The sequence below is a fragment of the Megalops cyprinoides genome, chromosome 11 (assembly GCF_013368585.1).
Source record: "Megalops cyprinoides isolate fMegCyp1 chromosome 11, fMegCyp1.pri, whole genome shotgun sequence".
In the NCBI taxonomy this organism is placed as follows: domain Eukaryota; kingdom Metazoa; phylum Chordata; class Actinopteri; order Elopiformes; family Megalopidae; genus Megalops; species Megalops cyprinoides.
In genome coordinates, this window is record NC_050593.1 from 37,566,481 (window position 1) to 37,579,404 (window position 12,924).

At 43.6% G+C, this 12,924-nt stretch overlaps 1 protein-coding gene across 1 annotated transcript; it reads left to right on the top strand.

Annotated features, from left to right (window-relative positions):
• The first annotated feature begins 275 nt into the window (after nt 1–275).
• LOC118785786 (integrin beta-2-like) lies at nt 276–11,610 on the top strand. Its single transcript, XM_036540720.1, has 16 exons — nt 276–345; nt 3,042–3,096; nt 3,683–3,774; nt 4,049–4,253; nt 4,384–4,554; nt 4,668–4,909; nt 5,279–5,437; nt 5,739–5,834; nt 6,082–6,171; nt 6,495–6,629; nt 7,076–7,266; nt 9,174–9,406; nt 9,504–9,723; nt 9,969–10,177; nt 10,348–10,514; nt 11,255–11,610. The coding sequence occupies exons 2-16, from the start codon at nt 3,045–3,047 to the stop codon at nt 11,318–11,320; spliced, it is 2,328 nt and encodes a 775-aa protein (XP_036396613.1). The 5' UTR covers nt 276–345; nt 3,042–3,044; the 3' UTR covers nt 11,321–11,610.
• The last annotated feature ends 1,314 nt before the right edge of the window (nt 11,611–12,924 follow it).

The following is a 12,924-nucleotide window of genomic DNA, read 5'->3' on the forward strand; positions in this document are numbered from 1 at the left end:
GCCTGTGGCGAGGTGCTCTCTGCTATAGCCCGTCCTATATTCCTGTGGTGCTGTACTATGATCCCCTGCATAATTTATTGCGATAAAGTTTGATTCCACGTATCAGTCATATAAATGAAATATGGTTATGCATTATTACCGTTACACTGGCTCAGTTCTCTTATGGAGCGCTACTAACCGCCCTGCCACCTCGGCTCCACCCTGCTTCACCCTGCTTCCCTTCCGCTGCTTTCCTGTCATGTAGGACTGAGTTTCAACAGAGTGAAACACTCAGAAGTTCCTGTTCCTCTGCAAGGCTGAGTGGTCTGAAGAGGGGGAGAGGGGAGAATCATACCCTCCAGCTCTGTGAGTACATTTAAGGCAAATCTTACTCCCCAAATAACTCTGTGAAATCATTAACATGTCAATGTTAGAGTGGTAACATTTCCAACAGGGATGATTCTTATTTTGATAAGATTTTACTTTTACTTTTTTCTTGTTGAGTTAGGTACTTATTCAGTATAGTAAGGGGTTTCCTTGTAGTAATATATTAATCCTTGTGCGTAACGGTTTGTTTGGCTTTGCATATAGTTGGTTCCACAAGTGCGTAGGCGTCATTTACACTGGGGACACTTTTTGTCGTGGCCCATTTCGTCCCCACCACTTTTTGAAAGCCTGTAGTTCGTTGAGCACATCGAACCCGTCATTTTCTCCAGCACTTTTCAAAACAAACTGACGCCCATTCACAAGGGTGGTGGTTGAATACATGTAATATCATTTGCAGTCAGCACAGATGAGTGTGTGTCCCTTATGGCTTACCGATGTGCTGTAAGGCTGAATCAGAAGCCTCAGGCACCCGGTGTGTGTGAGGCTGAATCAGAAGCCTCCGGCACCCGGTGTGTGTGAGGTTGTCAGAGTGGTCGCAGCCGTGGCTCAGTTATCACAGGGAGGTGGCAGGCATGTGGCTGGGCAGTGTCTGTCCCTGCTGGGAGCTGACGGAAAGACTGAAGGTGGATGTGTGTTTTTACCCCGACTTAAAATCCTTTAGTACAAATCAACAGATAAACCTGTCAAACCCATGCAAGTGCACAGGATCAGTGCCAGATCTAATCAATATTTAGCCCAAATGAAGTATTGCATACACTGGCAAACAAATCATATGCCGCAGTTCTTTAGCCAGAAAAACAATACACAGGATAGTGATAATAATAAATATAGGTCAGTAAAACCAATACATACACCATCAAACAAATGCATGTGCCAACAGACCAATATATACTGCCAGAAAGACCAATACGAAGCCAAGCAAACCAAAAAATATGTCAAATCAAGTCATTTATGAAAAAAATACATCCCTAAACAAAAGCAACTGATATGCATTCAAAACAATACTTTGCTAAAAAAAAACGCATATGCCTAAATACCAGTAAATATGTATGCTAAAATGTTTTTTTTTTCTCCAAGGCTGCAAAACATTAATGTGAGATTTCATTAATAAAATTCTGTTTATTTGATGACTATGTATATAGATTGTATTCATACATTATGTATCATGTCTTTTTTATGAGCGAGACCAGTAATATTGTCATTTTGTAATAAAGGACATATGACCATTGACATCTCTAAACACAGACACGTTTTCAGATTTTAAAAGGGTCTGGGCTTTCAGAGAAAGTTGTGTGGAGAGGAAAAGATACCGAATAGACTGGGTGGGGTGATTAGGTGTCCGCTTTGCTTATGTTTATTTAGGAGGGAGGGATGATTTCTTTGTTGTCTTTGCCATTGGCTCTTTAATCTATAAAAAAAATTTTGGTCCATTCTGTAGTGTCTATATTTTCTTTTAGTGAATGTCTAAAGTTATTAATTATGAGTCACTTTTATCACATATATATATATATGAAAACAAATTGTGCAATTCAGAAGAAGGAACATGAAGCAAGCGGCCCGCTACTGTGTAACCATTTATGGTAAAATCAGGCAGCGCACGACGTGCCCCAGCCACTTTATTCAGAGCTGAGATGGTCTGTAAGGCCTGCTATTGCTGTACATACTGCATGAAGAGAGTTAGATGGGTGTACAGATACACTCAGAGCTGTAAGTACAGTGATCAGTAAGCCTATAACTGAAATATTACAGCTTTTCATAACTGTCCTTTTAAACTGTAGTGTCATAGAGGGGCGTGTGTTTGTTTGTATTATAGCCCATTCCTCCATAATGCATTGAAAGCTTGTTCAGTAACCGTGTTTCACCTACAAATGACTCTATAAATTGTAAATACTGCTATGACAGGCTGACCGCATGCGTCAGATAACAGAACAGGAACTAGGTGCAGGCGTGCCAAGCATGGCAAAAGCAGCTCCGATGAGCCGCTCACAAAGCAGCACGAGGTAGAGTTTACAGTTTGTTAATAAGCTGCAGAATTACATTTAAAAACTGAAAAGTGTGAATTTTCATTTTGTTTTCACTTCAACCTTGTAGTTGACAGCCCTCCTTGTGACCTTTGTATTTGTATTAAAACCTCCCCTTTGCTGAGTGATTCATTTGTGTTGAGTGACACATTGTCTTTATGTACGTATGATTTATTAATCACTTGTACCGGACACTTACTAAAATTAGGCTCCAGTTATGTGTTGCATGCTGTGTAAATGGTGGGAGATGCATTTTTCCACACTGGTCTAATAGAAGTGTTCAAATTTCTACCAAATGCGGATTTTCCACACGTGAAACAGGCAGTGAGTGGAGCTGTTTCAGATTTAGATGCAGCTGCTTATGAAATAGGATGATCTGCAATGATAATTTCTTTATGCTGGCCATCCCACCCTCCCCACAGGAAGGAAGTAGTGATAATTTTAGAGGTCATCATTCAGCGTGCTGCAGCCAGGACTGGTCTGTCAGTCTCAGCATCAGTGCATAAACTGTGTATTGCTGTATTATTTACTCTTGATAGGACTGACAGAACCAGCGGGTAGGTTGTTAAATTCATTGGTTGAAGGACTGACAGGTGGACACTTCAATTAATAGATTTCCCACTTTGAGAGACAGTTCTTCTTTTGTTTTGACAGAAAATGTATCATTGGAGTTTCATTCTGCAGATCCTGCTGCTGACGGGCAGAGATGGTGAGTTAACCAGATAATATATTAGCTGTAACATCTGCCTTGGCTGAAGGCATCTACCACTCAGAGAAGGTAATACCATGAGCTCACTACCTGACTCTTTATTAGTGCATTGTTTCTAAGGTCATTTATTAGATTTGCCCTATTAGTTTGATTATAAGCTTTGAGACAGCAATAAATTAGTTTCAAATACTATAATCTACTTAATATTTTAGAATGTTATTTTAGAGATATTCTTTTACATCAGACCTAAATGTAGCTGACTGCTCTTTACAAAGCTGAGTGCCCTGCTTTGTTGTGCCTGAAGAGCGCAGGGCATTTTCACACTTTTCTTTCACTTCATCAAAACCTCACTTCCTCAAAACGTCATGTGCTCACGCTGTGAATGCTGAGTGGGCTGTGCTTTAGGGTCTCTCAGTTAAAACTGCCACCAAAATCATCCTCCCTTCATTGCACTCAGCCAGAAAAGCACTTACAGGGGTTCATTGAGCTGGTGTAGACAGACCTGAAGAACCGTAGTTGTTGCAGGGACATGGACCTTTGGGTGGCTGTGGTAGAGACTTGTGTGTGTGTCCTCTCTGATCTCCAGTGCTCTCCCAGGAGGAGTGTCCTAAAGGCCCTATCCGGTCCTGTGGAGACTGCATCACCTCAGGCCCCTTCTGTGCATGGTGCAAACAGCTGGTGAGAAACCCGCGCGTGAGACTCGGTGCCTGCTGGCCAGTTTCCCCATGCAGAATTTCACTAGTGAGCTCAGGGGGAAACCGTGCACTCAGCTGCTGAAGGCCTCTGTGTTCCAGGACCCTCTGTCTTCCCTGATCCGAGTTATATTTTTCAGTTGGTCTCTTACTGTGTTTCTGATGTTGTGGAAAAGCCAGGTCTTCACAATCCACAGATACTGGTGGTTCTCTGATAAGCACTGACATGTCTCCCTTTCTCCCTCCTGCATCCTGGGCAGAACTTCACTAAGAAGGGTGAGTCTATCGCTGTGCGCTGTGACACCAAGGCCGTGCTGCTGGAAAGAGGCTGCCAGGAGACCGACGTGATTTCTCCTCAGAGCTACCATATCCCGCTGAGAAACGACCCCTTCTCCAAGGCCACCTCCATCCATCAGGAGCCAGTCCAGCTGAAGCCACAGGAAGTCAAGCTGGTGCTCAGACCTGGTGTGTGCTTTTCAATGCCCAGTCATGTTATCATGCTTATTGGTGACCTGGCCCCCAGTGTCCCCTTACATTCTCCAGTTCTGATGCCTTCAGCATAAGAGTAAGCAGGAAATTTGCACTGTTTGTTCAGGAAAGGCCTACACGTTCCAGCTGCAATTCAAACGAGCTCAAGACTACCCAGTAGACCTCTACTACCTCATGGACCTCTCCTACTCCATGAAAGATGATTTGGAAAATGTGAAAAAACTGGGGAAAGATCTACTGAAAACTTTGCGGACGATCACCTCTCGAGCTCGCATTGGTAATGTCCTATTTTTGCTACAGTCTAAGGAAACATGAACGCTCATCTGTAATTGCAAGGCTGAGGCTTATAAAATTCAGAAGTGATAAAGTTAACACTGCCATTGTTTGTAGGTTTCGGCTCATTTGTTGACAAGACAGTTCTGCCCTTCACAAACACCAACCCAGACAAACTGAAGAAGCCCTGTCCTGAGAATGAGACGTCCTGTGAGCCAGCATTTGGTTACAGGCATGTGCTGAGCCTGACGGATGATCAGAACAAGTTTAATAACAGAGTGTCTGCACAGAAAATCTCTGGAAACCTGGACGTCCCAGAAGGCGGTCTGGACGCCATCATGCAGGCAGCAGTGTGTGGGGTCGGGTCACATTTGTTGCCATTTCCTTCCATTTTCCAATCGGTTGCACTCATACAGTTCATACAGTTCATAACGTTCATACATGCATTCTAGCAGTTCACACATGACCAATATTTACATACACTATTTAATCTAAATGGCTTGCCTTTTTGGTTTCGTACTTATTTAAATTACAAAGTAATTTTGCTAATAACCCAGTTTCATTGTAGTGACGCCAAAAACCAGGACTATACATGATGTAAAAATTGGTCCATGTTGCTCATGATGTCACAGTGAGGACAGGCTTGCCGTGTGTTTCAGCTTATGTGAGCCGTCTTTCAAAACTGCCGTTCTGCACTTCCTGCATTTCCTGTGCTGTCCTCTCTGTAGGATAAGATTGGCTGGGGGAACAGCACGCGGCTCCTTGTGTTTACCACTGACGCTGGCTTCCACATGGCCGGTGACGGAAGGCTGGCTGCCATCCTGGACCCCAACGACGGCGAGTGTCATCTGGACAGCAGTGATGTGTACAGCAAAACCAATGACATGGTATGTGCAGTAATGTGGAGAAAAAAAAACACAAAAGGTGAATTCAGCTGTAGGGCTCGTTAGTGCATGCTTTCCCTCTCACTGATTACAGACTCTTCATACATGACTGTGCCTTTTGTCTGTTAGGACAAGCTTTTTAACTGGTGTGCCTGAATATAAACATATATCTCAATCAATGTGGGGCATGTCTAAGCAGTCCATTCATCTAAGATATGCTACTGTTAGGGGCCATGATATTCTGTACAATCCAAAATATCAGTTCATCTCACATGTTGGCATTGTGTGAATGTTCTGTTTCCAGGACTACCCTTCTGTGAGCCAAGTGGCAGACAAGTTAGCGAAAAACAACATCCAGCCCATCTTCGCTGTCACAAAGAACACGGCAGACGTGTACATGGCAAGGTTTCCCTTTCAACACCAGAACAAGAGCTGCAGAATGAACAGGGAAAACAGTCAATCTGTCCAGGAGAATGAGAACATTAACTCTCTCAGTCATGATTATCACAAATTGTTGGGCTTACTGTCAGTTCTGCCCTCCACAAATTTGAATATAATGGTGTCAGTACATAAGGGTTGCTATTCCTCAGGGGTGACAGACACTTCCCTGTGCTCTAATGCTGTTTCATGTGTCTAAACACTTACAGAAACTGAAGGAACTTATTCCTAAGTCTGAAGTGGGTGTGCTGTCAGGGGACTCCAGCAATGTCGTGGGTCTGATTGAGAAGGCATACAAGGTAATTTATATTCATTATATTCAGTGCACTTTGTTTTCAGGTATTCAGACAGAGGTGTTCTGAATGTATTCAAGTGGTATTCTGTGCTCTCCATCAGCTTCTAATGGAGCATGGTATATATGTAAGGCTGGCTGCTCTAAATAAAATAATTATGATGTTGACATTAAACACAAGATCAAGAAAATAGTTGATCATTTGATCTTAGTTTGGAAAAAGAAACTCTGTGTGCTGTGTGTAACTGACTGGAAATGGGCAGGCAGTGAGAAGAGAGCGTATGAGCAGAGCGGCTAGCTCAGCTTGTGTGCTGCGTTGTTTCCACACAGAGCCTTTCCTCCAATGTGATCGTGACTCACAGTGAGCTCCCAGACCACGTCCGCGTCACATACACCTCCGACTGCCCTGCTGGCAGAAGGCCAGACACCAGGGGGATATGCAACGACGTGAGCATCGGGCAGACGGTAAGTAAAACACCCATCTAATCTGTGACTAATTTATTGAACAGACATGAAGCTCAATAGTTACATCCATTTTAGTCTGATCCCCTAGAATAACTCTTCGTTGTTTTACTTGAATGAATTAAGTGAATATTATGTCAGAAAACAGAAACCTTAACAAGAGGGTACAAACGTATAAATCAGCACTAATTCCATGTTAAGATATTACAGATTTGCCTTTGATTCATGACCAAACAGGCCAAGGCTCCCCAAAAAACTTAGGATTCTTGGATATCACATCGTACATATTATGCTGAATTCCAAACTTGCTTTTTTCTGTCTTATAAATCATCTGGTTGTAAGGAGGATTAATGCCAAATTCCCACCCCCTTGTAATCCACAGTTGCCATGAGCATGTCTTCTGAACGCATTATGCATGAAGTATGTTTACATTTCCGTTCTCCTTTAAGGTTACATTTACCGTGACAGTGACGGCACAAAAATGCATAAACGAGGCATCCTTTCTGATTGGACCCCTGAGCTTCAGAGAGAAAATGAAGGTTACCGTTGCAACACACTGTCAGTGTAGCTGTGATGACTCAGCTGACACCAACAGTCCACACTGCAGCGGCAAAGGAAAGGTCACCTGTGGGATCTGCAAGTATGTTGTGCATAAAAACAGCGTTCCATGTGATATTACTATTAAAATGTGATCATTCATTCACATTACACCATCTAAAAAGTAATTTACTGTATTACTCACTCCATATTAAAGTGGTTGATTCTTAAAAATGGCTTTACAAATATCTTTTAAACAATGTTTCTTCTCTTATTAACCTGAGAAATGTCATAACTTAAAGATAATACGGCTAATAATGATGCTTGCCATGAGGGCTGCCATGTCCTTACACCCTTTGATCATTACAAGTGGTTCCTTAGTTACAGAGGACAGTGCAGGCCACTGAGGGTAGCGGAACAGTGGTAATGAGCAGGGCTGCTAACTGAAAGGTTGCTGGTTTGATTCCCTGCTGAACCACAGCTGCTGTACCCTGCCTCCATAAATTTCCAGTTGTATAAACAGATGTAAATAAAAATGTACCCTATGTAAGTTTTGCTGGATAAATAATAATGTAATTCAAATTCCTTCCGGGTTTGGATAATTCCCCTTCGTTCTTCATGATGCTCCCGTCTTTTAGAATCTTATTGAAAGCAGCATTTATCATTGTAAAAAAAAAAAAAAAAACTTGTCTCGTTTTCATGGCATGACAACTGGTATCCAGACAAAATACTTCACACAGTGTGTGTTATGGTGATTGGTATGACCTACATTCACTCTTAAAATTCTGAGTGTTTTTTGCTTATTACGCACCATTGCACTTGACTGGGTGTCATAGTTTATGCTTGGAGTGAGACCAATATGATTTTTGTGAATGAAGTGCACTGCAAAACTGTGTGCTTGATTGGAATTATAACCTCAAACTCTAAATTTAATCTACCATCAGAAAAAACGCCAACATGTCCATGTCAGTTGGTTCAGGAGAGACCGCATGGTGTCCCTCACAGGGCTTCTTTTTTAGAGATGTGATTCTCCTCCATTTTAACGTTACTCACATGTGCAACAGTGGTTTTATTTTATTTAAATATTTTTTATGCATCAGAAACTGGAACAAGAGCCGGTTTCCGTTTTGGAATCGGAACCGTACTATTTGGTACTACAGAATACCGACAATATCCGCATTGTCTATATTTGATAGATGTGGGATTATGAATGCTTACAAGGGAACAGGTGTGACATTATCAGTTCAGTTTTCCTTCAGTGATACAGCCAATTGAAATTGATTTTCCATTTTTGATTTTAATTGTTTTGCGTTTATTACAATTTTTAATTTCAATTGTTCATATCGAAAGAATTGTAACTGCACAAAGCAGTGAGACCACCTTGGAGTGATTTGGACATGGCTGGGATGCTCGTAAATTTTAATCTTTACCATTTAAAAACCATTTCGGCACAAACGACAATTTTTACAGAACTAACTTGGCCCAGATGATGTATGATTTATTAATTTTTTACGATGGGTGGGGTGCCAGCTTCACGGAGGTATGCGAGGCGTGGGAAACGTGTATGATCTTAGAAAAAGCGGCTTGATTTACTGTCTGAGGAATCACTACCAACCGACAGTTTGTTCATTCACTTTGCGCTGTTCTCCCTGCGCCAATGGTAGAGTCCATCAGATGACATCACAGTTACTGAGAGGTCAGGTTTTCCAACCCACGCTAACACTTCCACTTTAAATTTTCAAACGACTTCAAAATAAATGCCAAAACTAATTTCAGATTTTTTATTTGCTATTTTATTTTTATTTGTGTCGAGGAATGAAACTGAAAAACATAACACGGGCCGGTCTTCCCTCTACCACCTGTACACCTGTATATTTGTTACCAGCCAGATTAATCATCGCCCCAGTCAGTAACCGCACAGACTTTATTTTAGCGACAGATTGGCAGCTGCTGCTTAATTGTAATGGAAAGCCCAAATATGCTCATTCTGCTAATGGTCCTCCTCTGAAGTTGTGCTAAAGGCTTCGTGGGTCAGAGGTGCGAGTGCCAAGTGGGAGACAAGGACGAAGATCACCTGCGGGCTGCGTGCCGGCTGAATAATGGCACGGAATGCTCCGGTTTGGGGGACTGCATCTGCGGCGTGTGCCACTGCCATGCCAGCGAGGACGGCAGGAACATCTACGGCACCTACTGCGAGTGCGACGACCGCAGCTGCGAGGTGCACCAAAACAAGCTTTGCGGAGGTAGCGTTGCAGGCGCGGGCGAATGTAGCTGAACTGAGATTCAGATACTTTTAGGCCTGAGATACGATGGTAACTGTGGGATCTGCTGCCTTGTCAGGAAACGGACGGTGTGATTGTGGCAAGTGCGTGTGCAACCCGGATTACGAAGGCAGTGCGTGTCAGTGCAAGAAGTCCAACGAAGGCTGCTCAGTGGGCGGCAAGTCGGTGTGCAGCGGCAGGGGCAAGTGCGTGTGCAACGTGTGTCAGTGCGAGGATGGATACACCTTACCGTTCTGCCAGACCTGCCCGGGATGCCCGTCACCCTGCCAAAAATCTGCGTAAGCACTCGCCTCACAATTACAACTACAATGATAGCAATAACAAACCTATTCCATCCAAAGCACTAAAGAGCTAAAGACATCTGGTTTTGTCACATATATTAAATCTAATTTATTTACATACTTACATACATTTTCCCAGACCTACAGCAGCATCAATATCATAATGTGATTTTAAAGCTTCCATCTGAATGTGACGCACATTGTAGCCAGCAGGTTTTCAGATTTCACTGCTGCTGTTTCAGGAGCTGCATCGAGTGCCTGGGCTTTAACTCCGGCCCCCTGAGTAAGAGCTGCTCCTCTGCCTGTCAGCACATCAAGCACACCATGGTGGAGAAGCTGAAAGCCGACAAGCCCTGCGAAGTGAAGGACTCCAACAACTGCCTCATGGTCTTCAAAATGAACGAACTGGACGGCATTAACAACTATGAGGCATTTATCCTGGACAAAAGAGGTTAGATTGCCCTCATCCTCATAATGATTTTCTCAGGACTGTCTCTCTCATGCTGTAATAATATCTGCCTCAGCAGAGACTAATTAGAATGACCCAGAAATGTTGTCCTGCAGCTGCTCCTTGTTTAGTCTGGAGTGATTGGAGCTGATGTGCTTCCTCTGTCGTTTCAGTCTGCCCAGAGCCGCCGAACGTCATTGCGATAGTTGGGGGGACGCTGGCGGCGGTGGCCCTGATCGGCCTCCTGCTGCTGCTCCTTATCAAGGGCCTGCTATACATGAAAGACCTGAAAGAGTTCCGCAGGTTTGAAAACGAAAAGCAGAGGGCCAAATGGAGTAACGTAAGTCACACTCACTGCACTTTCTGTGAGAATCACAGACCCTTCTGAGGGCTGTATCTAGCACCTCCAAAACAAGTGTTTTTTTGTTTTTTTTTTTTTAACCCTGGCTGAGGCTAAAAGAAATTGGTTTAAATGGGTTTAAAGAGAAAAAATCACAGCCCTTTTAGTGGTGTCATCCAAGCAGCCCCACCAACCACCACGGGACCTTTACCCTGCTACCGAACTGCCTAGCTTGCTTTCATTTCTCACAGGGATAGAAAACTTGTTCGTTTTAGGGCTAACAGACCAACTGCTAGACTTGCTCCTAAACCTCATGCTGCACACGGTAACAGCGTAGACACACGGTGTGAGAGCTGCAGCGATCATTAACAGATCGTTCCGAATGAGCCCGGGGCCTGGGGTCCATGCAGCACAGCAAACAGGCACTCACCATGACGACTGTACACTCAGCCTCACCGGGTCATTATATATGCTGTAACTGCTACAGCAACATCTTTCTGCCCCTGTTCTTTTTAGATTGATGAGCTATGACTTTTAACGTGAAGTTTTGCATAAACTGCAAAAAGACACTTTGTCTTTTCTGGTCAGCCTTGGTAGCCCTCTGCATGAGAGAGTCAAGAGCTAATTCAGGCATACAAGCTTTAAAAATACTACAACAATATTTGGAACTTAACAATAGTTGGTCCATGGTTCAATCCATATCTTAGTATTTGATCATTTTTAATTTGTTTTCTTTGCAGGCAGACAATCCACTATTCAAGACAGCAACCACCACTGTGCAGAATCCCAATTTCAGTGGAGAGTAATCCAACCATCAGTGAACCTGTAGTCCAACTGTAATCCAACTAACACTGAAAATATGAAGTTGTACAGTATGGAGTGGTAATGTATAATATAGTGCAGTACAGTATAGTATTTCATTGCTTAGCGTAGCATAGCATCACACAGAATAGTACAGTGTGGTTTTGTAACTATGTCAGTTACATCTTCCTCATGTCCTATTGCTTCATTTGCTGTTTATGTCATGGTTTGTTATTAATGTTGAATAGCATTGTGCTTCTTCAGATGTTTTGGACAATCCAGTGACACAACAGTCCCTGACCATTTTGCAAAGCAGAATATTTCGCTGATGTTTTTATCATGTTTGAGGTAAAAATCAATTAAATAAATTTTGTTTTATAAATACATGGCTTTATCCAATACTTGGTGATTTGCCTTTTCTTGATGCAACATTGAATATGTTAAAGATGTGTAGATGTGCATCTTCCCCAGTTTAAACTCTGAGCATCACAGCTGGCTCATGACAGATCATTAATGTCCTCCCTTTGGCAGTTTCTCTGTTTCTCAGCTGGACTGTTTAATAGAACTAGATAAATGTCAGGCCAGTAGGAAGTGAGGATGATTGAATCTAGCCCCTCCTGAGTGAATCTGTCTCTTCCTGCATGAATCTGCCCCCCTGAGTGAATCTCGCCCCTCCTGAGTAAATCTGCCCCTCCTGAGTGAGTCCAGCCCCTACTGAGTGAATCTCGCCCCTCCTGACTAAATCTGCCCCTTCTGAGTGAATCTCGCCCCTCCTGAGTGAATCTCACCCCGCCTGAGTGAATCTTGCTGCTCCTGAGTGAATCTAGCCCCTCCTGAGTGAATCTCGCCCCTCCGGAGTGAATCTCATCCCTCCTGAGTGAATCTAGCCCCTCCTGAGTGAATCTCACCCCTCCTGAATGAAGCTAGCCCCTCCTGAGTGAATCTCGCCCCTCCTGAGTGAAGCTAGCCCCTCCTGAGTGAATCTCGCCCCTCCTGAGTGAATCTAGCCCCTCCTGAGTGAATCTCGCCCCTCCTGAGTGGGTCTATACGCTGCTGCTCTCACACAAAGAGAAAGCCGTGAAGCCTGACTAACTGCTCCGCTGGCGAGTGGCTCGGGGTTATATAAGCTGGAGGGAGGTGTGTGTGCGGCAGTCCCGGGCTGTCAGGCAGCACAGAGCTGGGTGTGCTGGACACTGAGGCTCCAGCGCTGTACAGAAAGAGCGGGAGAAAGAACTGAAGGGGCTGAAGTTCACTCAGGAGACAGCAGGGGAAAAACAGGCTGTGCAGCACCCTCCTCTATAGCCGGTAGGTGAAATACTCCTCTATAGCCGGAATACTCCTCTATAGCCAGTAGGTGAAATACTCCTCTATAGCCGGAATCTCTATAGCCAGAATACTCCTCTATAGCCGGAATACTCCTCTATAGCTGGAATACTCCTCTATAGCCGGTAGGTGAAATACTCCTCTATAGCCGGAATACTCCTCTATAGCCGGTAGGTGAAATACTCCTCTATACAGCCTTTCCTGGGCTGTTTGTTTTTCCTGTGTTTTATTTACATTTACATTTACATTTATTTATTTAGCAGACGCTTTTATCCAAAGCGACTTA

Bases quoted from the DNA above. Each gene is read 5' to 3' on its own strand.
- LOC118785786 (XM_036540720.1), top strand. From the start codon at position 3,045: ATGTATCATTGGAGTTTCATTCTGCAGATCCTGCTGCTGACGGGCAGA. The intron at 5,835-6,081 runs GCAAGGTTTCCC...AAACACTTACAG, and splicing joins ACACGGCAGACGTGTACATG to AAACTGAAGGAACTTATTCC. The intron at 10,515-11,254 runs GTAAGTCACACT...TTTTCTTTGCAG, and splicing joins AGAGGGCCAAATGGAGTAAC to GCAGACAATCCACTATTCAA.